Raw genomic sequence first — 26,163 nt, 5'->3', positions numbered from 1 at the left:
TCCTTGGGCAATCTAGTGTTAAGGAAATGAAAGATTAAAGGAATAATTATTTAGGAATGCGAGAAGATGGCCACTGATAATCGATCCCCAAGGCCAAGCTAACAGATGGATCAAAAATATGGAGAGGGAGAATAATTTGAATATCATTCGACTGACTCAACTTGATTATGGTCGCGTGTTGGAGAACGCGTTGCAATTCGGGCAACCAGTGCTTTTGGAACATGTTACCGAGGAATTAGACGCCGTACTTGAACCAATTCTACTTAAAGAAACGTTCAGACAAGCTGGGGCACTTTGTATCAAGTTCGGTGACACGATCATCGAGTACAATACTAATTTCAGGTACCCTTAGAATTAAGAAACAGTCTTAGTATGCACGTTTTCTATTAAATCAAACGAGTATTGTTTCAGATTTTACATCACTACGAGATTAAGGAATCCTCATTATTTACCAGAGGTGGCTGTTAAGGTAACGTTATTGAATTTCATGATCACACCGACTGGATTGGAGGACCAGTTACTGGGTATCGTCGTCGCAAAAGAAAGGCCTGACTTGGAGTCGGAAAAGAACGCATTAATCATGCAGGGAGCTGCGAACAAAAAGTGGGTCTACTATTAAAAGAAATTATGGCATCACGTGATTTCTGTTAAAAATTGCCTGAGTTTGAAAGATGCAAGCTAGATTCCTCACCTTTGATTTCAAAGAAAAATTTAGTCTTTGAGATTTTTTCTTCAGATGTTAAAATTGTTTAAAGAAACATTCTGCAATTCTACTCCAAAATGCTATTTTTTATGTTAATACATAAAATCTGATGTCTATTCATACACTTAGATTACTGAAAGAGACAGAGGACAAAATCTTGGAGATACTATCAATAGCCGAGGGTAACATTTTAGAAGACGAAGAAGCTGTGGATGTTTTAACGTCCTCGAAGAATCTAAGTAATGAAATTCAAATAAAACAAGCGGCTGCTGAGCAAACGGAGAAGTCGATCGACGAAGCCAGATTACAATATACGCCAATAGCTGTGTATTCCACAGTCTTATTTTTTACCATCGGTACTTAAATCTAATTATCTTCTTATCAATTAAGATTGTATGAACCAATTCAATCAATTCTTATAACAATTGATAGAATTTTTATATCATTTGTAAAAAAAAAATGCAACAATGACAGATTTCTTTATTATCGACCCCCAAACTCAGGAGGTCGACGACTTTGACGACCCCTGAATTACACACATTATTATGCTTTTTAATTAATTACTATGCTCATTAAATTCAGTTTTTCTTTTAGCCACGCTGGTAAATATCGACCCGATGTATCAGTACTCGTTAACATGGTTCGTAAATCTATTCGAACTATCCATCGACAATACGGAACCGGCGGAAAGCGTTGAACAACGATTAAAAGATCTGATGAAATATTTCACGTATTCTCTTTACGCCAACGTGTGCAGATCCTTATTCGAGAAGGACAAACTATTATTTTCATTACTGCTTGCTGTTAACTTGATCGAGCAGCGAGGGAAGCTTTGCATACCTCAATGGACATTTTTACTAACGGGCGGAATCGCTATAGACAATCCGTATGAAAATCCGACTACCTGGCTACCTTCTAAACAATGGAATGAACTGTGTAATTTAGACGATGTCGAGGATTTCTCGGTAGAATTTAAAATTCATTGAAGAAATCGCTTTTCCGATAAATGTAGTATTTATGTGTACCCGTAATTCTTTTAGGGTATTCGGAAAGAGTTCACGGAGAAGACAGAACAGTGGAGGGTTCTGTTCGATTCGAAGGAACCGCAAAATGATGCGATTCCTCCACCGTTTCATAACGTCACATTGTTCAAAAGACTGCTGATATTAAGATGTATTCGTCCTGATAAAATAATCCCAGGAGTACAGAATTTCGTCGAAGGTGCTAATCTTTTTAAATGTATACAGGGTATCCTAGAAAAAGTGAATCTGTAGGTGTTTCTGAATAACAATTTCTTTTGCTAAAATGCAAAGTGAGCCATGGTTTTTGAATTATTAACGAAAAACACTGACCAATGAGAGCGCGCACAAGGCCTGCGCTGACCAATGGCCGAGTGCCACGATCTCAGCCACCACTGCCGTGGCTCAGCGCGGGCCCTACACTTATTGGCCATTATTGTTTATTAATAATACAAAAACCATGCTTTCACTTTGCATTTTGCGAAAGGAAATTATTGTTCAAAAACACCTCTCTTCGGTTCTAACATCTTTTCGGGGAAACCCTGTATAAAAAGAATTTACTAACATCGATAATTGCAATTTTTAGGGGAACTCGGTACGCAATTTGTTGATCCTCCACCGTTCGATTTGGCCTCGTCGTATGCAGACTCGAATTGCTGCACTCCGTTGATATTTATATTGACTCCCGGCACTGATCCGGCACAATTGTTGCTCTCGTTTGCGGATGAGCAAGGCTACAGTGCCACTCGCCTTATTTATCTCTCACTTGGTCAAGGTGAGTAAGTTTGTTGAAGGTATTTAAATAAAAACGAGACTGTAAATCACTGCCTGATGGAAAAAGCACTAATTTCAATAGAATACCTACAAAAATTAAAAGGTTTCATAAAATAAAAGAGTATAATTCTAAGATTTGTAAGAAACACAAATAGCATGATATCTCAATTTTATAAATTACTGAAATTGGTTTTACTTAAATACTTCACTGTATCGTTAAAAAATATTTAAATGAATATTATTAAATTAAATTATAATATAAATTAGGACAAGGGCCAATAGCTGAGGAAACGATTCAAACAGCTGTACTAGTAGGCAATTGGGTGGTCCTCCAGAATTGTCATTTGGCGATCAGTTGGATGAGCACTTTAGAAAAAATTTGCGAAGGTCTAATGCCTGACACTATCCACTCGGAGTTTCGATTATGGTTAACGAGCTATCCGTCGGAACACTTCCCTTCCTCGGTATTAGAGAACAGCATAAAAATGACGAACGAGCCGCCGAAAGGTCTCAGGGCGAACATAGTCAGATCCTTCTCAGGCGACCCGATCAACGATCCCGATTTCTTCGAATCCTGCGGTCAATCCGAGTACTTTAAGAAACTTCTTTATTCCCTGTGCTTCTTTCACGCTGTGATACAAGAGAGGAGACACTTCGGTCCGATTGGCTGGAACATTCGTTACGAGTTCAACGAGACTGATCTTCGAATCAGTGTTTTACAGCTGCATCTCTTCCTGGATCAGTTCGCAGACGTGCGATTCGACGCTTTGAAGTATTTAACTGGGGAATGTAATTATGGTGGAAGAGTGACCGACAATTGGGACCGCAGAACTCTGATCACTATCCTGGCGAAATTTTATCGCGAGTAAATATTTGAGTTTATCATTTAAAATTGCAACATGCACTTTGCTGTGTTTTTATAAATAGCATGCAGTGTTTATTTGTGCACATTCAAATTTCTTATAACTACTTAACATCCGCAGTCTATTTATTATCGTATATGAATCATCTAATATGATTTCATAATAATGTCTACAGGGAGGTACTTACTGAGAAGCGTTATTACTTCGACGACGCGTCGACGATTTATTATTGCCCAACCGTGCGAGAACATGAAGCGTACATGGAGTATACAAGGAGTTTACCGTTGATTACTGAGCCAAGCGTTTTCGGTATGAACGACAACGCGGATATTATCAAAGATCAACACGAGACGGATCTCTTATTCTCATCTCTTTTACTAACTCAGGTATTTGAATCGATTTCTCTTAAACGAATCGTTTTTACACGAACACCTGTATACAAATTAAATTATTTTCTTTAAATCGTACTTTTGCCCAGGATCGTGTGGTACGTATAACATCCTGTTTAGAGACTACGGATTTTTATTTAAAATGAAACATAGACATTTCTTTGTAAAAAGCAATCATCTTTTAATACATTTTCTGAACATGGCAAGCATTCTTTATATTCACTGCCAATTTTTAATCTATAAAATCCGTTGTCTATCTCAATTCTTTTTACTTCTAATCATTTTTCTTCAACATTTATACGTTTGCCAAAACTGTAGGATTTATGGCAGGTCAGTAAATTTATAGAAATTCTAATAACGAATTAATAAATTAAAACTTGACGTGATTTTGATACCAGGAGAAAATCAGGCCCGGAGCTGGCGAAATCTCGCCTGACGAAATAGTATTGAAAATGTCCGATGATATCCTACAAAGATTGCCAGTAGAATACGACCTTAAAACAGCCCTTAAGAAATACCCAACGTCCTACGAGCAAAGTATGAACACCGTGCTGGTACAAGAAATGGAACGATTTAACAAACTCAATACTGTCATTAAAACCAGTCTGGATAATCTTAAACGAGCTATCAAAGGTTCCTGTCTATCAACGTTCACCTGTACTTAATTCACAATTTCTTATAGTATAATTATTTTACATCTTTATTAGGTCTGATTGTCATGTCTTTCGAGCTGGAAGATGTCTACGATGCGATTTTAACTAACAGAATAGCACCTCTGTGGAAAGAAAATTCATACCCATCGCTGAAACCGCTTGGCAGTTACGTGCACGATTTTCTGGAACGCTTGCGATTCCTTCAAGTAAAACATTACTCGATAAAAATTCATGCGCTTCTAATTTTCAGTAATGCACAACGGTGTGCAGTAGTAAATACAAAATACTCAAATATCACGTTGGCTGTCGCGTCACCCATATTCGGGTGACAGCAAAGTTTCTCGTCGAGCCGCGTCACCCAAAAACGGGTGACGCTTATTTGGCTACTTACAAAGGATCGTCATAGGCATTTGAAAAGATACTCCGCAGGATGTAATAAAACTATTGAATTGTTAAAATGGTCAATTGTAGTTTCTTCGGTATCATCAGCTCTTCTTTCTTCCTCAATGATCAATTCTTGTAAAATTTCGTTAATTGTATCTTCATGACACTCAATATCACTACGACTGCACTTATCAATATCCGAATTAGAATCAGACGATTGCTACTCGTCGCTATTCTCCGAATTTGTGTAAGCCTCGTAACAGCTTTCTTTTTCACTGCTATTTGTCTTACTAAGAAATAAGTTTTCCATTTTTCTTTTCGACATTGGAACGAATTAGGGCAGAGATTTTAAGTTATATCGCTCGTTATTTGGCAAAGATTCAAACTGATCGTGTGGAGTGGTGCGGTAATAAGTGAGGACTTCAGGTATTTAATAATGTAAATAAATGAGCAAACATGATATCATGCAAACAAACGAAACGGGAAGTTCTTGCGAGTATGCTTGGTGCAGCGGCACTTGTGGCCTGAAGAAAATTTCATTGGAAATACGCGCGGCAGTCAACGTGTTAAAAAAGATGTTCATATCCCAACAGCACTCAATATTGCAATAAACATATCTTCAGTATTGTCACCGTACAATGTTCCTGCAACATTCCAACAACAGTGCATTTATACGTTGCAGTGCAAAATTATACGTTTCTTACTTGTTATGTTATCTGAAATTGTTATATCGATATTATTGGGAAAATATAATATAATTAATCATAAAGAAGATCATAATCGTAATCACAATTATAACGTAAAGGAATTATAGAAATACCATTTGTACTTTCAGAAATTCATTTATGGAAATCCTGCAGCAACATTATTTGAAATATTGCGATCTTGCAGTACAATATTTTTGCAACATTGAGTGCTGGGGGTATGCATTTCATTTTTTTAATTTTATTTATGAAACGAAGAATTTGCATAAATGTCTGCAGTAACTGATATTTTGAGATTAGAAACAAATTAATCTGAACGTAATCGTAGGATTGGTACGATAATGGACCACCGGTCATGTTCTGGATCTCAGGATTCTACTTCACTCAAGCATTTTTGACCGGAAGCCAACAGAATTTTGCGAGGAAATATCAAATCCCGATAGATCTCCTCGTTTTCGATTTCTACGTACTGCCCGTCGATACGGAGCCAAAGTCACCGCCCACAGATGGGATATACATATACGGATTGTTTTTAGATGGTGCAAGATTCAATAGAACTCATATGGTATTAGATGAGAGTTTTCCAAAAGTGCTGTACGACAGTATGTTACCTGTAAGTATTCTCCCAGTCGATGTAGCACTCTTCCTACGAGATATTCTTTAAGTTAGAATGTACAGTCTTCTAACATTCCATAGAAAATTAATTAAATTGTTTGGTCAAATATTAAAAAAGTTATCCCCTAAAATGTGTCTAAATATTAATACGAATCATTATGGTCACTCGATTCAAAGTTATTACGTAGGATTACGTCTAGACGTAAAATTTATTTATTTCTCTCTAGATGTGGTTATTGCCAATGAAGAAAGAAGATATACCTGAAAGAATGACGTATTTATGCCCTGTATATAAAACCAGTGAGAGACGTGGCGTTTTGTCGACCACAGGGCATTCAACGAATTTTGTCATCGCCATGACTTTGCCGACAACAAAACCGCCGGACCATTGGATCATGAGAGGAGTTGCATTACTTTGTCAGCTAGCCGAATAAAAATGAAGATAAATAGTAGCTAAAAAATATTACTTTCGATGAATGTACGCATTATAAATAAAATATTGTAGATATTAATTTAATATTACTGTAAGAATAATGTTTAACGTTTTCCATTTCTGTTTTTATTTTTTTTATTTTTATTATTATTATTTTTCCTGTTTGAACAATTGGTTCCAAGCATAAAATGGCGGAAAGCATGAATTCGTTGAAATGTGATTGAGGGATGAAAGTTGTTTTAAAAGTACAATATTTAGATTATATTATTCAATTTAAATTAACGCATTGTTGACCAACAATTTTAAATGTCAACGATAACAATGAAATTGAACAAGAAAAACGAGCTGACCGATGAACAATGTGTTAAAAATCTATATTCTTGAAATATTTATATTACTTACCTTATCGTTTCTCTTCTTCTTGAAAAACTGTTGGAACGTGGGCGTACACGTGCACTTAATTAACACACTTCACATGAAATAACTTTCTGTTTGAAATTTCTATTATCTTCCGAAGTAGAATTCCGATTAGTTATATAACCTCGAACACTGACCACTGTAAGAAAACTGTTCTACGGTATACTTACCCAGAGATCACTAACAATGAACGAGCCATTGTTGGTTTTGAATCGTCCTCTACAAACGAGATGAAAAGTGATAATGTGGCGGTGGCGCGTCAAGAAAATCCATTTAAAGATGGCTGCTATTGAAGGAAGGTGCTGCCGTGTGATGTCACTTTCGGGCAACGTTGTAGCTGAGAAAAATTGTTAAAATCCGTTGGCCAACGATTGAACAACCAACGCCTACAGTCGGAAAATTATCTCGATAAAGAATGATCTAATACCCGGTGGAGACAATGAATTGTCATCAAATATTAAGTGGAGCTTGCAACGCAGGTGATCGCTGCTACGCTGTAGGCTCCGTCGAAGGGATCTCGTTTACCGTGAGTAACGAGCATTCAGCATTGATCAACTCTTCTCATAGTCGTTTGCGTTTTTAAATCATATTTTTGTGGCTACCTGCTTGATCGTTATAGTCTTAAGTCATTGGGAGTGTCTCCTGTTCATGAGACAGCATGACATTCACAACTCCCTACTTCATCAAATTAATTTGACATTTCTCTATTTGTACTTGAATTTTATGAAATCATTACTTCCTCATTGATTATCAGCAAATTTATCTGTTTCCATTGTTCTTATCAATAAAGAATCAATTAGAACTATGATACATTAAGGACTATTGGCTCGTTGGAAAGGTTCATCCCATATTTTTCATTAATTCATGTCAAATAAGTGAGATCTACTTTTGCATCTGTCCAATAAAATACATTTAATGGTTTAAATTGAAAGGAACTACTGTTGAGATAACAGTGTATGTAATCTAATATGACATGCTATTATAAAATACATTGTTCTGTTATAGGCATATGCAGCAGGTTGTAATATAGTAATTCTAGCTAATAACTTTGAAAGAGTCCAAATAATTCCTGGAGCTGTACATAACTATATAAGAATCAGTTGCCTGGACTGCAGCACTGATACTGGTAAAATAGCTGCTGCTTATGAAAACCAAGTCTGCATATTTGAGCCTACGCCACTTATTCATAGCACATGTTCTCATGTATGTACGATTTTATTCCTAGTATACTATTCCTTTAATTACCCTTGGTAACAAGTTTTTTTTAAATAATATATAGCAACTGGAGTATCGATGGGTTCAAACTGGTAGTCTGACGACTGAGTCGAATATCAGTGCTCTGTCATGGAATTTGGAAGGAACGAGATTATTAACCGGAGGAGAACTTTTACAATTATGGCACCAAAATATAACACCGTTTCAGGAAGAACACCGTAAGCTCATCCTTTTTATATCTATAATCATAGTTTAGTTCACTACTTGTAACTAATTGTATTAACTTGTTGAGTTGTCCAGAAAGTTCGTGCCTATTTTTGGTAGGTAACATTAGTTTTTTGAGTATGTCAGAATGATTAAAGACAAATAACATATTCTAAAAAGCAATTTCAGGTATCTTTAACATGTTGAATGCCACGCCAATTTTACAGGGATTGTCCATGGCGCCACGATGAATTTTCTATTATGCGATACATATAATGTTGAAATATTATCTGCAATAGATAAGTTACAGTGTATAACAATGTTTGACATATTAATTGCGACGGGATCACCGGTGACCCCCGTGGCGCTGGAGTGCGATTTCGCGAAGTATTGTCATTTGTTTAAATTATATATATTTCTATCAATCTGGGCGCGCCGGTCACCGGTGACCCCCATGGCGTCACTGCCAAGTTGAGTGCCGGTCACCGTGACCCCCGTGGCATTCAACGTGTTAAAAAAATCACTCAATAAGATTGTGTTGATATTTAATAAAGTAAGTGTTCTAAGGTGAAGCAAAGATTATAGTTACTACGTTCTGGATTTAAAGCAATTTTATTTAAAAGAATGGTTGTCCTGAATATATAAAATAAGAACGTCCTGCAATGTGCTTTTAAATTTTCTGTAAAAATCAGCACGAACTTTCCGGACGGCGCAATAAATGTATGTAATATTCTTGTGGTTTGTCACAATCGTGAAATTGTGTACAGTGATGAAGAATGTATTACGAACTCAGGAAGGTATTGTAACTGGGCGCGAAGAAAATACTTCAAATGTTCCTCCGGACTGTGAGTCTTGCTACTTAGCAAAACTGCATCACATAAAGAGCAATAATAATTCAGTTTGTGTGCTAATGAGCTTAATTCTTACAATTAGTACGGCTGTTGAAAGCAACGTACTCTAAAAACATTAGCATTTACAACTTTCTTTAATAAAACTTTTATTCAATGCTTACTACACTACTTACCTTGACGCTTTTATGCACTCTTGGTATGAGAAAAGGCTTGTAATTGACGATATGCTCTCTCTTTTATTTTTAAACAATGCAAGGAATACTTTGAAACTAGTGGCGTTTGAAGTAGAATGCAATTTTTCTCAGCTTGTTTTAAGATATGTTGTATAATTAAGTGAATCGATTAATTTTCAGCTGCTACAGTCACATTTTCCATCGGCGGAGACGCCGAGAGTCCAGCGCCTGCAGATTCAAATAGCGGGAACGAGCCAGGAGCGTGGAATTGCGTTTGGAAGTGCCGCACGGCCACACCGGTGCATCTGATGAGCTTCAGCCCGGACGGTACATTGTTCGCTACGACGGGATACAACGATAGATTAGTCAAGATATGGTTTGAGAATAAACAACGTAAGATTATTCAAAGTTTAATCAATTGTTGTAAGCGAACAAGCGATTCAGTTTAAGAGAAATTCTAAGAAGCTTATATCTAAAATTGTTCAGTGTTTTCATCGAGAAATATGGATCACTCGAACGTGACAGAATGTCTCGGTAGCGACAGTTATAGTTTTGTATACGTTGCCCATCCTCGAGCAGTGACACATTTATCTTGGCGAAAGACTAGCAAATATATGCCGAAGTATGTAAAGAAATGATAGAAATAGTCGTTTACGTTGTCGTACCGTCTAAACTTTTTTTTTCTTCTTCTCACTTAGGCGATCGGGGTCCAACATGCTGGTCACATCTTGTAGGGACAACATTTGTCGAGTATGGGCAGAGACGATACCGCCGGAGGTCGAAGGTCTGGCTAACATGAGCCAGTTTGAGGGCTCCGACAAGCACGACCACCATGGCAAGCATCGGCATCACAATATGCACAAACATCGTTTCATGCAACGTCTCAAGCACATGAAGTAAGCGACATATTGCGATTCTTATTAAACGTGTTTATGTTTTATTCACGTTATAGGATATACGTCTTTTGCAGAACCTGTTTTCATATTCGCCGACACGCGAAGCAGCAGCACCAAGCTGGCCACACCACGGCGACCACTTTACCGACTTTACCTTCGACGTATTCCGTTCACGATTTTCATAATAGTTATCAAGGGACGGGGCACTATCCAGGAATGCATTTTCACTTGGCAGCCAGTATCAATGCAGAAACTGGTACGATTGTACATTATAACTAAAACTCGTTCCTGAGATCACTGTAACGAACCCCACGATCTTCTGTGTGACAGATATACCGCTGGTACCGAGTTTAATCACCGGAGATCCTGAAAGAGAGCCGAACTTCATCCTCCATTGGTTGAATAATAAGGAAATGCATTTTACCATGCAAGCTGAAAGTATTTTACAAGAACTGACTCGTAAAGTAGTAGAGAAGGAAGAAGGATTGCATCAGCAAGACGTAGAACATGCCGAGCATGATTCCGAAGAAGAAGGTTTATCGAGTAAGATTTCTACGATCGATCGAACATTTGTTTTTCGTTAATTAATTTGATTTTAATCCGATTGACTGCGTTATAGAAAAAGGGGTAAGATCACAAGCCGTACAAAAAACAGGAGGCACTATTCGATCCATGAGCCAAGAAGAACACAGTAGCGACGAACATCATACAGCTCACACAGTTTCATCGCATCATAGTTTACCACATAGCGCACATTCCCATCAAAGTCTTAGGTACACTTTTATTTGTATTTATCGAATCTCGACGAGAATCTAAGATTTATTTTACCGTTCTTTTTGCAGTAATACTACATCAATTAATTCTATCGCGACCGACGTTACGCCTTCGATGAACCACGTCCCGGATTCCCTGGATACAAAAATAGAGACGTTGTTGCGCGATTGGCATCATAATCCGGATCTACTATTTTCGATTCATCCGATAGATGGGAGCTTTTTGATTTGGCATATTGAATGGCTGGACGAGTATCATCCAGGCTCGTTTCGGCAAGCACAAATATCGTTTTCTACTAGAATTCCGAATGCATTCCCTCTCGGCGACGCCTCCACGATGAGCCACAACGTGTCGATGTATTCCCATAATACTGGCGGCCCTTTGTTAAACATACGAGAAGTGGCAAAATCCTCTACGAAAGTTTCAAACGATGGTAGATATACATTTTCAAGCATTTAAATACATAATTAGACAGTGGATTTTTCTATAAATCCAGTCTGCACGTAAAAAATTAATAGATCAAATTCAAATTGTTACAGCTACTGATGTTGCTACACCATTACCAAGCTTGATAGAGCAAGATGAAGAACAGTCGACGTTGACGTCGCGGACCGGCCAGGAACTGTTAAAAAATATAGAAAATTCTTCGGATCCGAATCAGAATGCTGCTAAAGACAGGGATGGTCATTTGGATACTGGGAAAACTAATCAAGAAGCTGTGAACGACATGTTGACCCATCCGAGTCCGATCGTCTCTATGGTGTCGAAACATTCGAATGGAACTTTAAATTTATGGCAATTAACATTTGCCGATAGAACGAAATTTACACAAGTTAGTATCGAATCGTCATTTCTCTGTTTAATAATTAATTATCTTTCGTCAGTATTTTATAATAATAAATTATTTCATGTAATCGTTCCACAGGTATTAAGTATTGGACATGCGTCGAGAGCCTCGGGGCATCGTTTCCGAGTGAACGATATTACTTGTCATCCGGTGTTACCCTTACTGGTGACAACGTCGCATCATAATCTACCTGAATCCGGGTCTCAATGTCAGAATAGCGATTCAACTGAGAATCTAGATAATAAATTGGACTGTAATAAAACTACCCGGAAAGATATCTCGCCTACTGTAAGTAATAATAAATAAACAATAAATAAAACATGTTATAATGATTTAATTTTTTATTATTATAGGGATTCTGTAGCGAATTAATACTCTGGCGTGTAGACACGGTCGGGCCTCTGTCAAAAAGCGGTGGGGTTTCCGAATTGGCTCGTATCAATTCACCCGAGATCTCAGCATTTTGTAACGTCGCCTGGATTCCGACATTATTACCGAGTACTACTTTAGGAAATTTATCAAATTCTCCAAGCGCTTGTTTCGTTGCCAGCGACGGCGAATGTTTAAGGGTATATCAAGCTGTCATCGACGCTAGAACATTGCTAGCCGAGGTATCGATTAGTGAACGAAGGAGCAGAATGATGGTAAGTTAGTAAAAAAAAAACGAAGTTCGTTACATAAATCGATTTATCACTTTTTATATTTTATAGGATAATTACTCCATGGCAAGTATTTCGACAGATGTGTCGTCGGACGACGGCGTTCGGCACTCGATACACGATAGGATAAAGATAGTATCTCAACAGTCTACAGCTAGGCCAGGATGCGTTATACAGTTGGATGCTATTGCCGATGCTACGCACGTATGTATACGCAAGATGTCGACTTATTAAAATATAATACTAAAAGAAAAATCATTCTACGTTAAAATAATATAAAACACAAAATCGTTCTACGATAATTTGTATCTGAGTAATATCATCCCAAAATTTCGACAATTTTCTATACAAATTTCGTGATGCTATAATTTTTTTGAGTAGTGTATTAATAAGAATCGAAATGAATTTGAACGTGATGGTTTCAGGATTGGCAAAATACGCAGTTCTTACATGTATTCCAAGAACAATTGATTACCGGAGATAGAAACGATGAGAAACAATCCGGTGTAGACACCTCGGTAAATGACTTAGGTTTAATGGAGTCTACCTTAGATGCCATGGTAGATCTGCAACAATCAACGATTTTCGAAGAACCGTTCTATATAGTTGTTTTAGAAAGGACGCAGCAAGGTACAGCTGTACACATGTGGCGTTTGGTGATCGCATCTCAGCCTGAGACTACCGGTACGACATGAAAAGTTTTCTAAGACAAAGATCGCACTTCGGGGAACTTTTGTTTTGAACCATTTATAGGATTGTCGGAGTCGATGATGTACGTTCCGGATTCTCATTTGGTGCAAGACGAAGAGGAGGAGGGAACTCCGGGGCGCTACGGTCACGCAGACGGCAGAAGATCTCGTCGAGCTAGTCAGAGCCATCGCGAGAGTCAAGGCGAGACGGATGTGTTCTTTCAAAGGCGACCTCAGAACAGTCACGTACTTATCACAACTACGAAAGTATGCACTCAGGAATTGCCGTTACCAGACGGAGTCGAGGTTCGTATCAGACTTCATTTTCTTTTAATTACACCTGACCCTTCTTTTACACGTTATTTTTTTACATGATTTTCTTTTACTCGGCTCACTGTAAAAGGAGGGCCAGGTGTACTGTCAACGGTAAAAGCGATTAATTATTACGAACACGTGCAGGTGATACACGCGGCACCGGCTGCTGGACACTTGAGCAGCTCTTCTATATATCCTGCTTGCTTCGCACCGTATATCGTAGTTACTGCTTGCAGCGATAGTACAATACGTTTCTGGAAATGCAAAGTGACGAAGGAACAACCAGAGGACAAACTGCACTATGAATGGTGCGAATGGGAAATGATACGAAAAGATCAAGAATCGACGATTGACATTACAGGTACATGCAAATATCTCTCTTTTATAAGAGGAGAACTTTAAAAATTCTCTCCTTTATTTATTATATTTAATATTTGTTTTCAGGACAACCATTGAACATTAGCGCTGCGTACAGCGGGCGCATCGCGTGCGCTTACAAGTATGGAAAATCATTTACCCGTCCTACGAAAAGCGATCCTGATTCTCGATACGTGAACCTGTGCGTCGCTATATTCGAATGCGAGAGCACTGGCGGAAGCGAATGGATTTTAGAAGATACTATACACCTGAAAAATATCCATTTACCAAGAATTCAGGTGGATCAACATTTAGACCTGAGTTATCTTTATGATAGCAAATTCCTGCAGAAGAAACAAAGACTTACTCAGGTCTTGCAAACGCTTAGTCACGAAGATGTGCGACTGCCGAGGAACGGAGAGAACGGGGAGAGCACTAAATCAAATGCAGGTAAAACATTCAATTCTCTTCGAGAAAAAATCTACTTCATCTGAAATCTAGTTACAGTGGTCTTCATTAACCCTTTGCACTCAAGAGGTGACTTCCATTCACCACATTATTCGGTGCGGTAATTCGAGGGGTGGCTCTCGCTCACCAGGAGGTTATTTCACCTTAAATTTTTATCGCGCTTTAGAGAGACAGGCGGCACACGTATAAGACCCTATAAGTGTATAATGATACTCCTTTAACTGGAGATAAGTTTTTCGTATCGGAACCTTAGTCTGTAACAGCGACCGGGCATTACTTTCGACATTAGTTCGACCTTGACAGTCGCGGCAAAAAGACTATTACGGTTAAAGTTTTTGATCCTTATAAGCATGGAACGTGACAATGAAATAAGTTCAAGTAAAGATGAATTTGATTTATCGTTGCATAATAAGAAAATTACGTCTATACACAAAAGGCTTGACGATATAGAAGACAAAAGTAGTGATGATAATGGTGATGATGTAATAAGTGAATAATAGGTGAATAATAGAAAGAAGAATACTATTCTAACGGGAATTAAGAAGGATTGCAGAGTCTGCTCGCGACGAAATATACCCGGAGAAAGACACCAGACAACATATTATTGTAATACTTGTTTCCTCAAACCGGCCACTCATTTTAGAAATTGTTACAGTAAATATCAAACAAAGGAAAAGTACAATGATTAATGTTTACGAAATAATGTTTCTAAAGGTACAAAGATACGCAAAATATTAAATTATAAAATTTTATATAGTAATTTGGATGTATAATCATTTTAAGTTGGAGCTACGAACTTCAGCATAAATGCTCCGGAACGTCTCGAGTGCAAAGGGTTGAGTTTAAAACGTTAATAAGAGTCGGTGTATATTTTTAATCATTGTTTTAAAGGCTTGCTAGCTGTTCCATCGTTCAGCACTCTACAGTCATTACGAAAATCGATCATAGAAAACGGCAACACTTGTCCCCTGACACAGAAGCATCTCGTGCAGCTAGATTGGGTATCCAAAGAAGACGGTTCTCACATTTTGACGGTGGCCGTCGGGTCAAAAATCATGTTGTTCACACCGGTGTGCTCGGACCTGGCTCAAGCGAACATGAAAGCAATGAAAGAATCGCAAAGCAATAATCGTCCGATACTTCGTAAAGCTTCGTCGCTGGCTCAGCCGCAATTCGTCGACGAGATTCGTTGGATGAAACTACGAAAAATCGAGTTAACCACCGCTGACGGTTTGCCACCGTTGCCTATGCAAATATCCTGGGTGAGAGACGGAATTCTAGTGGTCGGTATGGATTCCGAGATGCACGTTTACTCTCAATGGAAACCGAACCCGAAGAAGGATTGTTTCCATTCGAATCTGCAACACCAGGAGTCGGACGAGTTCCAAGCTAGTCGAAACTTACGGGACGAGGATCTGCGTACACTCGCGCATGAAACTTCGCAGAGGCGCCTGGCCAACGTATCTTCCATGCCTCATCTATCCCGAGTTAGTAGCATCAATTTAACTATGCTCGATGCTAAGAAAAAGCGTGGAATGCAGAATGAGAACTTGAACTTCGATTATATGCCAGATTACGGTCTGTTCGAGGCGTCGAGAATCGCCTGTCCAGTTCTACCTCAGTATCACCCGAAGCAGTTGATGGAATTATTGAATTCCGGGAAGATTCGATGGGTAAAAGCTATATTAGCGCATCTAGTCCGATGTATAGGGAGTTCTTGTTCGTTGAGGGCCGACGACGAGAGTTTGATGAAGCAACGAGGCGGCGCATGGTCGCGTTCCAGGACGATGTCGGTCAGCTACGTAGGCACTACCTCGCCCCTGGAGCCTAGAGGCTCGACCACGCAAATACCGGAAGAGCTCACGTTAGATTACGCAGAGATAACGTCGATATCTCCCTTGCCGCTTTGGACCTTGTTGATCGCGGACAAGGAAACGAACGTCCCGCTTCAGCACAAAACCGAGGACAAGCAAGATTATAATGAACTGTTCGACAGCAATTTAGACGAGGGTGAGTCGCTGGACGACATGCTCGACGAGGATTACGATTGCACGCGACAGAAGGACAGGCGTTCGTCGGTACCGGAGAGGCAAGGGATATCTCATTTCGGGCCGAGGCAAGGTAGACTCTTGTCGCGGTTACTCACGCACACGCATTTACCGGGCTTGTCGAGCTTGGATCAAATGCATTTGCTCGCCTTAGCTGACACTGTCTCTACGTGCAATGTCGATTTCGCGGAACGATTCGCAATAGACGCCGCAAAGAATGCCATAGCGAAGGAAAATTTGACTGGCATCCCAGACGGAGAGAATATCTCGATGGATTCGTTGGACGACTGCGGTCTAAGATTCTTGTTAGCGATGAAACACTACAATTATTTGATACGTTGTCTTCCTTTGGCTCAGAGAGCACAATTCCAGAAGCAGGGTATATCTTCGAACAATCTTGTTTGGGCGTCACATTCTGAATCCGAGGAAGAGCTACTGAATTTGATTCCTTCTTATGCGAAGGGACAACCGAAATGGAACGTACTAAAGGAGCTTGGGATCGGTTGGTGGATCAGGAACAACGCTGTGTTGAAGAAATGCATTGAGAAGATTGCTAAAGCAGCGTTCCAGTTGCAGCAGGATCCTCTCGACGCGGCCCTCTACTATTTGGCGATGAAAAAGAAGAATATCGTATGGGGCTTGTTCAGAAATAAACGGGACGACAGAATGACGGCTTTCTTCTCTAATAATTTTACAGAGGATCGTTGGAGGAAAGCAGCATTAAAGAATGCGTTTGCCTTGCTTGGGAAGCAAAGATTTGAACATGCCGCAGCGTTCTTTTTGTTAGCCGGCGCTCTTAGAGACGCCATTGAGGTATGCTTGAATAAATTAAACGATCTGCAATTAGCGATGGTCATTGCTAGATTGTACGAGGACGACACTACTTCGCCGAACTTGAGGAGATTGCTTTATGAGGAAATTTTGGGCTGCGACAAAGATGGCCTGAATCAGGACATGAACAAGGCCCATCCAGATCCATTTTTGCGTAGTATGGCACTCTGGATTCTCAAGGATCACTCGGGATCGCTCAACACTTTACTTTTAACAAACGTTGGAACCTTACATCCGCAGTACAACGATGAATCGGATAAGCCTGAAGGTAGCACGGCGAATCCGAACGTTTTCAACTTCTACGTTTACCTCCGTACGCATCCTTTACTGATCAGACAATACATCGCGTCTACCGCGCAAGATAAGAAGAAAGGCCACTCGGTAGTCATACCCGGATTCAGTTATGGCACCGAGACGAAAACCCAGCCTGACAAACAATTGACTCTGGAAGACAGCATTACACCTTTGGAAAGACAACTTTACTTCACTACGGCCCACGCACATTTCAAAGCAGGGTGTCCGGCCCTCGCCCTCGAGGTTTTATCGAAATTACCGAATAAAGTGATGGAGACGAACTGCGAGGACTCGCCAAGCGTTTTGAACAGTCCGAGCAAGGCGAGACCGCAGGACTTCCAAATAGACACAGGAATTATAAGTTGGGACGTTAGTACGAAAGTAAATGATACAGTGGAAACTATGGATTGGTCGGAGCCGGTTACAAAACAAACCGACGACGAGTTAGTATTAAATTGGGACGATGACGCTGAGAACGAAGACGGCGACAGCTCACCGTTAACCATGAAGCTAGATAAAAAAGAAACCAGCACTGATGTAAACGATCCAGAAAAAGATGATTCAGGCGTTAAATCGTCGGGACAGTTGGATATTATGGCGCAGCAGTTGAAATTCGTGGCCTGTTTAAAAATTTTAATGGAAGAATTGTCGACGCTGGCGACTGGGTTTGAAGTAGATGGAGGTCAGCTCCGATATCAGTTGTACGTGTGGTTGGAGAGGGAAGTGGACGCTCTTAAACAGCTCTGCAATTATAGCGTCAGTTCAGATGGAGATGTGAACAACGCTTCGGAATGTAAGTGAGAATTTGTTAATTTTCTTTGAACGTGAAATAACGATGATTATGTTTCAGACGAAGGTGGTATGGTAGACGACGTGCCACCGTCTAAGCCTGGTGAACAACCGACGTTACATGAAATATTAGTAGCCGAGAAATTAGATTTCGAAGCGAAAGTGCAACGAGCTGCCAAAAGGAAAAAATGGCTGAAAGGTATTCTGTTAACATTAGTAAGGATCGATTGGAAACCCTCGATTTATGTTACAAATTTCTGTCTACAGCAAACGAAACATTATTGCGGACGCTGCTGTCTTATTGCTCCCTCCACGGAGCATCTGGCGGTGGCTTAGCATCCGTAAGAATGGAGCTCGTCCTCCTACTGCAAGAATTACAGCAAGAGAAAACGCAACAGCAGTTACTTAGTCCGCTTCCGTTCCCGACTACTCTTCCTCTTCTCAGTGCCAGCGTCGCGTGCAACAAAACCGTCGTCGCTGATCCAGTCAGACACCTGCAAGTACGTACATCAGTTGAAATGAACTGAAATGCTCGCGAAGTATAGTATTCAACATGAAAGACTTGTTCAGTCCCTAGCCCACGATATGCTGCAGACGTTAGTAGAATATCGTAATCCACCGATGCCTACGAGGAACACGCATTACTGCGAAGTGTTCATAATGAGGGATTTGGCAGTCGCCTTGAGCGCTTGCATTTACCAATCGCTCTGCGACTCCGACACTTTCGTCATGAAACATCAACAGCCGGACAGGTGAGTTTAGAAGAATACAAAAGTTTCTGTGAACAATTCGAAATGACAAAGTTGTTGCTTCGCGTAGTTTCCCAGCATTTGCAGAGATCGAGACGTTCTCGGGAGGGCACTTGGTAGCGTCGAATCGACATCATCGGAGGTACTCGACGGACGACGGTGTTTGTATTACCACTTCTCCGTCCAAGTGGCCAGGCGTGACCAACTTGCGCGCGCTGTTGGCCCGTGAGAAGGACGAAGATACGCCGAAATTGAATATTCTTCTCTGCGAATCATTCGTAGCGACTTACATGAGTTTGGTTGTTTACGCGTTGTGGAGCTGCGACAGTCACATTCTTTATAGACTTGTGGGTCAGCATTTTGACAATAGCACCTGGTCTTGTCTGTTTGGAGGCGGAGTAAAGAAATTGCTACGCGTTGCGAGCACGAGTAGTCAGGTATACAGCTGTCTTCTTGTTTGTTTTATCTCATTGTCGCATTTTTTATAATACTTTTTATTCTATATTTAAGGGTGGAGGGAGCGGTTCGATAGACAAAGGAACTACTAATGGTGGCTCGACCGAAACGCAAAGCGCCGCGGGAGCCATGTGGAACACTATGACCTCGTTGACCAAGCAGCGTGTAAAACTGAACATGAAACTGTTGGGTCAGTTCACGTGTCAGCAGCCAAACATGAAGGAAGACAAACCGACGTATAGGGAACAATTCGTTTCACCTCAAATGAGCATGATATCCTACTTCTTAATGAAGGTGAGTTCAATTTTCAAGAGTCCCGATTCTATATCTGTTTTTCTCGATGCTGTAATACTTTCTTCTGTTCATTTATTAATACAGCCGCAAATAGATCGCGAGTACGCGGATGAAATCGATTACGATTCTTCCGATTCCGCGGTGTCGGATCTGGACTCCTCTGAGGAAGAGGAAGACGTGTTCGACACCAATTCGAAACCAAAGAATAAACCAAAGGACAATACAGAACACTCGAATCCAAACTCGTATAGTTGGTGTGTTATGCGATTAGCTATAGTGAAAATACTGCAAAAACAGCTTCAGGACTTCTTGAATGTCGCCGGCATAGAGATGCAAGGTATGCTGTTTTCATTTGCGAAATATCTCGTCCAAAGATACAAGTCAACGATTATTATAAATAATATATTTTCACATACAGAGTTGCCCGTGAATAGTCCGTTGATTCATGGGACATTAGCCGTGGTGGCACAATGGCAAGAAACGTTACGCGAGGAAGTGGACGGTAGAGGACCACCGCCGATCAATTACATCCCTGGTTGCGCACCAGATCCAGCTCCCACGCCGGGGAAACCGGCGATTCATAAATACCGGTCGCTACTCGAAAAGAGCAATACCCCGTTCAAGTAAGACCGTAAAGCTTGATCTACAGACACCCAATACGATTTCATCTTATTTAATCGTTCGTATCGTATTTTAGTACGCGTTTAGCATCGGCGGCGCCTGCAAATCGGTTGTGGTGCTACTTGGTGCGTCAAGAATCCGTGCAGGAGATATTTATCCGAGCCGTCTTCGGGAAACGTAGATCGCTGTCATCGATTCTCGAGAGCAACCAAGCCGCGATTGACAATTTGAATCGTGGAACAACCGCGGACGACAAAGGTAGCGATAGCGGAACCACCAGCTTGCCTGAGCCCGTTCGAATTATTCACAAGGAACAAGATAGTATCAGTGCCTTCTGTCTTAATCAGGTTCGCCAATTTCAATTGTACGATTTCGGTAACAATAAAAACTTTATAATGCTGACACATTATTATCGATGATTCAGGTGAACCCAGGGTTAATGGCTCTGGCCACTCCGCGAGAAGTGCAAGAGATGAATATATCGCTATTACTAGAACTTCCGTCCTGGTTGGAAGACGAGTGCGAATTCGATATTATTAATTTGAACAAACAGCCAGAACCCGAACCGGTGCAACCAACTAGTTTCTTAGTCATCCAGGTATACCATTAAAAATGTACAGAGTGTCCCAAAACTAGTGTAAGATATTGAAATAGGAGGTTCCTGACATAATTTTAAACAACATTTTTCTTAGCGAAAAAGTTGTCCGAGGCGTGGTTGAGTAGTTATTAACAAAAAACTCTTGAATAGTTATTAACAAAACAAATCAGAGTGCTCGGTTGGCGCGAGCTGCGAATCGGAATCGTTGGCTCGGATCCGGACGCTCGGCCTATCAACAATCTATCATTTCCTTATCCATTCCATTTGAATAACGATTAAATGTATTAATTGTTATTAATTTCCTTGCATTGTTATTCATGTAGTTTATTATTCGTCATTTTTTTAAAACGCTTCGTCTTGAACGGAGCGCTTGTTCACGCGTCCAAAGCCGGGCGTCCGGATTGGAACCTCGTGCCAACAGAGCGCTCTGATTGGTCGTGGTTTTTTGTTAATAACTCCTCAACCACGCCTCGGACAACTTTTCGCTAAGGAAAATGTTGTTTAAAATGATGTCAAGAACCTCTCACTTCAATATTTTACATTAGCTTTGGGAAATACGACTGTATTTCGCGAAATGTAAATTATGGTAAATCGTTGGTCTAATGTGAATGCGTTGACTGTATACAGACTGCAGCAGATCGACCGTTGCTTGCCCAAAGCCCGCAGACGAACAGCCCACAGACTCAATCGGGTATCGCCAGTCAAAGTGGAAGAGGAGCTAGCGTGGTAAGTGTCCCACGTGTTCGTAATTAGCGAAAGTGACTCGCATACTTAAACATTGAGCACTGTACAGTCGTATATTTGTCTTCTGAAATATTTATACTTTTACATGTATTGTGTTCCTACTTAAACCGAACCCAGATGTTTCTGAGTTACTGTCCGATGATCCTTTTTTCGTATGTAAATAATCGTGTGTTCTTTGAAACGAAAACGAAGAAGGAATAATGCCCCGATTGTCTAACGTTATACGGTAGCTCATGAGAGTGTCCAGACACCTTTTAAAACGGAATCACTTTTTTAATATTCGACCAAGTGATTCGAATTTTCTTTGGAACATTAGAAGGCTTAGAAATCCCATAGAAAATTATGTTGTTTGCTCGAATATTAAAAAAGTCATTCTGTTTGAAAGGTGTCTGAATACTTCTGTCAGCCACTACACTTCAGGAATGTTTGGGTTGAAAGAAAAGCGTATGAAGAGTAATATAACATGTAACGCTACAGTTATTATTTCTTTTAAATATTTCCAAGAACCGCTTCGCAGATCATTTGAAAGAAGAGATTCAAACAAAAATTCTATTATATCGATAATGTAATTTAAGGTCGTTTAAAGCGAGTTCCAATGCTTATTGTGTGACTAACGTTACTAACATTATACAAGTTGTTTAAATACCTTAATTAAGTGCAATTTGTACTCTGGAACGTGTGTCAAGAATATAAATGAGTATACTTCTTGTTCCCTGCTCTGAGAGCAATCGGAGGAATCGACCGTTGCATGACTTGTATACAAATTTGCACTATAAATCACCTTTCTTAAGATACACGATTCGAGCACGGTTGCCACGAAACTCTCTTCCTGCGAGAAATTCACGCTAAAGTGAACTATCACTATTCAGATCTCGAAATTTCTAAGTAAAATTTACAACATACTTTTCATTAGTTTAATAAAACGAATGAGATCTCGCAGGAAGCTGACTGTTGATAGCCGTGAAAATGTGTGATACCGAGTAGCCGACGCACTGGGTCGCGTCAAAGTAGCACATCTGGTGACAGAAACAATGTTCCTTGTTCAATGCTTGCCTAACGTCTAACTTGGTTTGCGTCTGACTGACGTCAATGACCTGGTGGCTCGTTCGCTCGCTCAGATGAAGGGGATGCCCGCTTTTCCTGGCTCCCACGACCTGCGTTTCTGTCAATTTGTTGCCGATAGGAGCAAACACTTGTTGCAACCGGTGAGATTAACTTCTAACAGACCCAATCATCTGTATGATACATCCCGGTATATACCATTCGTACCTAGCGCCGACTTTACATCCTATAATTCTTTATGTTCATCATCCCTTTCTCTCGTTTCATTCACCGTCCCTCCACGTTCTATTTCTTGTATTAACACTCTTAAACGTTGTAAACATCGGCATTACTGAATTTACAACGTGACTTGTTTAACGAATCCTACAATTTTGTATCGGTCTTATAGACAATCTCTTCATCGTCATCGTCATTCTCTCCGTTCCGGAGTTTTACGTTTTGCTTTTTAATTTAATTATCATAGATAAAAGCAGAACACATAAATCTTGCATGCTTGATTTTTCCTATAAGATTACTTCATCGAGCATTTTGTGTCATTTGATTGTTACCGCCTTGTATGTGTGCTTCTATTCAGATTATTTGTACCCTACGATCAAAGAATCATGCACTTTTATTTAAACCTCAAGCTGAGTCTGCTAGCTTTTCATCTTAATATTAGCAATTGCTCCTGTCTTGTGATTAGATACAATCTTTGTTGCAATCTGTATATGAAACTGAGAGATGAAACCTAGTGGACCCAACAGAGTAAGCATTAGGTTTTCGTTTCCTTCGAGTTAGAAAACCAACAAACGATATGAAGAATCTTAATGGCATGCGTTTTTGAAACGTAGAACCAGGCTGATTTAATACTAGGTTTATATGTACATATAGAAAAGTACAGACATATGTTCAGCGATATCTTCCCCAGTTCTCCGTTTTTGTTTTTTTTTTTTCTTCTCTCGTTGTATTCTGATGTACATGTGCGCTAAAGTTTATAGAGCTAACTTGATTTCTTCTCCCAGAGAAATTTATACATGTACGTACTGTTTGCGAATAACCGTTTAGCAATAATTTACACAGCTTCGATTTAATCTAATAATGCCTGACATTCTGTCCCGACAGATTCTGAAGCATAAAATCGACGGCGTCAGGAGAATCTCTTCGCATCCTCTTCTGCCATTATGTAAGCATATTATCAATTTATTGGATTTGTCTTTGGCACGTTCTGTAAGAATCATTTAAGAAGTTATTTTTTTTTTACTACTGGATAATAATACCTGTCGATGTCCGGACGAATAGATTTGACGGGCTCTCAGGATGGCTCCGTGTCTCTTTGGGAATGGGGGCATCAGACCGCTGTTGCGACTCCTAGACCATCGGGCACCTTTGCCAAAGTGACCCGAGTTCGATTCTCGCATCACGGTAACAAGTTCGGTGTCGCAGATTCCGATGGGCATCTCAGTCTGTTCCAAGTGGCCTGCAGAGAAGGAACGGCGCGACCATTCTTTGTAAGATGCTTTTTTATAAAGTAGTTATCCTCTCATTCTGTATCACTAATGTACTTGAATAATTGTTATGTCTTCCCACAGAATTATCAGTGCCATAGTAAGGTGACGGCCGATTTTGTCTTCCTTGGTGCCTGCAGCTTGATTGCCACTGCCGGTCATGGTTCCGAAGGACGTAACGTAGCGCTTTGGGATACTCTACTTCCGCAAAATAAATCTCTCATTCAAGGTTCGTATCATCTCCCTTGTATTACGTCGAGGATGTAGGAAAGGCAATTTATCAGATTGTTTCTTATTCTGTTAGGCTTTATGTGTCACGAGCAAGGAGCTAGCTCGTTAATACTTGCACCTCAACATCAGCTTTTGATCAGCGGTGGAAAGAAAGGCGACATCAATATATTTGATGTACGGCAACGACAACAGAGGCATCGTTTCCAGGCTCATGAATCGGCTATCAAGTGCTTGGCTCTCGACCCGCACGAAGAATTCTTTGTCAGTGGAGCTGGTGACGGTGATATTAAGGTAACAATTTTTACCAATGTGTGGAAGAATAAAAAAACAGCTTTATTAATGTACGTGAGAATTAACTATTATATTTGAATGTCTCTGGTCAGGTATGGGGACTAACTGCCCATTCTCTGCTTTATTCTTTCCCCGGGGAGCATCCACGATCTAGTTTCTTTAAAAACATCGGACAGGTAAGTTAATTATTGTTAAAAAAAACCATTCAATATTTATATGGTACCATGATGTAAAAATATAATGCTGTTTGCATCTTCCATTCGTTGGCCATATTGGAAGTACGATGACCTATTGTTTAGTCCAAACACGCATATATATTACACTCCGAGAACTTAATTTTTGATATGTTTACGATTTTAAAATTCGCTCTGTTTTAATATGAAGCGTAATTGGTTAGAAATGCAAAATGGCCGATGAGTGGAAGCGTCCATGATTAATTGTTCAAATGGATGCGCAAGAACACACTTTATGTTTTTATATCATGATATGGTACATAGAATTGTAATTAACAATTCGTTTGCAGGGCGTAACGCAATTGCACGTCGATCCTGCTGGCCGTTTATTTTCATGCGGCGCGGACGGTTCGATGAAAGTGCGTCAGCTGCCGGAACGAGATTGCGTCGTGCACACTTTATACTAAACTAGTTGAAGAGCATCAAGATGTTCCGTTAGGTAAATAAAAATAAGTTCGTTCGCTTATAAAACGAATGCAAACTACCGCTAAAATCATAAACGCTGAGATATGAGAATCGCGTGCATACGTTCCTTATTAAACTCTTTCTTACGCAAGACCGCATAAGGAACTTATCGTAGATAAAAATTCGACGTTCAAGTTATCGAGCACGCCTGTTTTTGTTTTTGCCTTAAGAAACTGACCACACACGGCGATAATGAAAAATATACGAGAAAATAATTATAATCATCGATGTATTTAAAGTATTAAAAAAAAGAAGAGTCATTCAGCTGATAGTATGTTTAAAATTGAAACTTATTTTCTGTTTTTCTTCTGTTTAGAAACGCAGGCTTAAATTGCAGATTGTTGAAAGTTTCCTTGATTTACCGCGGCGATTGTTGTTCCTTTGTAGAGAATTAAAGTTAGACAAACGAGCCAAAACTACAATCGAGCTGTTAATTATATATGAGTATTAAACATACATGTATTATGTTGTTTTTGCATTTGCAAATCTAGTATTGTACAATTAACTTTTCGTCGTACGGAGAAGACGTAGCCCTATTTATTTACATCGTGGCGGAATATATATATATATT

The 26,163-nt window shown here is 39.8% G+C and overlaps 2 protein-coding genes and 1 long non-coding RNA gene across 7 annotated transcripts in view; 2 read left to right on the top strand and 1 right to left on the bottom strand.

Moving 5' to 3' along the window:
• Window positions 1-6,601, top strand: part of LOC108627183 (dynein heavy chain 7, axonemal-like) — a 10,564-nt gene extending 3,963 nt beyond the window's left edge. The window contains exons 4-17 of one of the 2 annotated variants that reach the window (XM_026815387.1): window positions 55-342; window positions 412-603; window positions 833-1,059; window positions 1,298-1,668; window positions 1,744-1,924; window positions 2,309-2,497; window positions 2,764-3,361; window positions 3,535-3,745; window positions 3,838-3,846; window positions 4,067-4,078; window positions 4,147-4,381; window positions 4,456-4,607; window positions 5,818-6,102; window positions 6,332-6,601. In XM_026815387.1, coding sequence (XP_026671188.1) covers window positions 55-342; window positions 412-603; window positions 833-1,059; window positions 1,298-1,668; window positions 1,744-1,924; window positions 2,309-2,497; window positions 2,764-3,361; window positions 3,535-3,745; window positions 3,838-3,846; window positions 4,067-4,078; window positions 4,147-4,381; window positions 4,456-4,607; window positions 5,818-6,102; window positions 6,332-6,538 — 3,157 coding nt within the window. In that variant the 3' untranslated portion in view covers window positions 6,539-6,601. The remainder of the gene's footprint in view (window positions 1-54; window positions 343-411; window positions 604-832; window positions 1,060-1,297; window positions 1,669-1,743; window positions 1,925-2,308; window positions 2,498-2,763; window positions 3,362-3,534; window positions 3,746-3,837; window positions 3,847-4,066; window positions 4,079-4,146; window positions 4,382-4,455; window positions 4,608-5,817; window positions 6,103-6,331) is intronic. The other variant, XM_026815388.1, reaches the window with a different exon arrangement.
• Window positions 3,711-7,118, bottom strand: LOC113464625 (uncharacterized). Its single transcript, XR_003389472.1, has 3 exons — window positions 6,940-7,118; window positions 6,101-6,135; window positions 3,711-3,791 (listed from the first exon to the last, which is right to left on the bottom strand). It is a non-coding gene; the product is annotated as an uncharacterized LOC113464625 (long non-coding RNA).
• Window positions 7,119-7,219: 101 nt separating this feature from the next.
• Rbcn-3A (rabconnectin-3 alpha) lies at window positions 7,220-26,150 on the top strand. 4 transcript variants are annotated; one of them, XM_018028285.2, is made up of 37 exons: window positions 7,220-7,480; window positions 7,960-8,157; window positions 8,234-8,387; window positions 9,141-9,218; window positions 9,578-9,790; window positions 9,884-10,019; window positions 10,096-10,293; window positions 10,368-10,549; window positions 10,624-10,836; window positions 10,913-11,066; window positions 11,136-11,500; window positions 11,607-11,899; window positions 11,993-12,202; window positions 12,268-12,558; window positions 12,625-12,777; window positions 12,999-13,257; window positions 13,327-13,568; window positions 13,722-13,938; window positions 14,022-14,384; window positions 15,294-18,368; window positions 18,426-18,563; window positions 18,632-18,864; window positions 18,935-19,116; window positions 19,184-19,550; window positions 19,624-19,863; window positions 19,948-20,200; window positions 20,282-20,486; window positions 20,561-20,831; window positions 20,909-21,082; window positions 21,710-21,808; window positions 22,945-23,031; window positions 23,990-24,050; window positions 24,167-24,375; window positions 24,457-24,601; window positions 24,677-24,894; window positions 24,987-25,070; window positions 25,418-26,150. In XM_018028285.2, exons 1-37 carry the CDS (start codon window positions 7,394-7,396, stop codon window positions 25,532-25,534), a joined length of 10,164 nt encoding a protein of 3,387 aa, XP_017883774.1. In that variant the 5' UTR covers window positions 7,220-7,393; the 3' UTR covers window positions 25,535-26,150. The 4 variants fall into 4 exon arrangements, with proteins under 4 accessions (XP_017883774.1, XP_026671185.1, XP_026671187.1 ...); XM_026815384.1 differs by having other exon boundaries at window positions 10,350-10,549; window positions 11,586-11,899; XM_026815386.1 differs by lacking the exon at window positions 22,945-23,031.
• Window positions 26,151-26,163: the final 13 nt, after the last annotated feature.

Source organism: Ceratina calcarata, unplaced genomic scaffold (assembly GCF_001652005.2).
Source record: "Ceratina calcarata isolate Rehan_Ccalc_2016 unplaced genomic scaffold, ASM165200v1 scaffold447.2, whole genome shotgun sequence".
NCBI classification, from domain to species: Eukaryota; Metazoa; Arthropoda; class Insecta; order Hymenoptera; family Apidae; genus Ceratina; species Ceratina calcarata.
The sequence above is the reverse complement of the archived record's forward strand: the minus strand, read 5'-3'. Positions and strand labels throughout refer to the sequence as shown.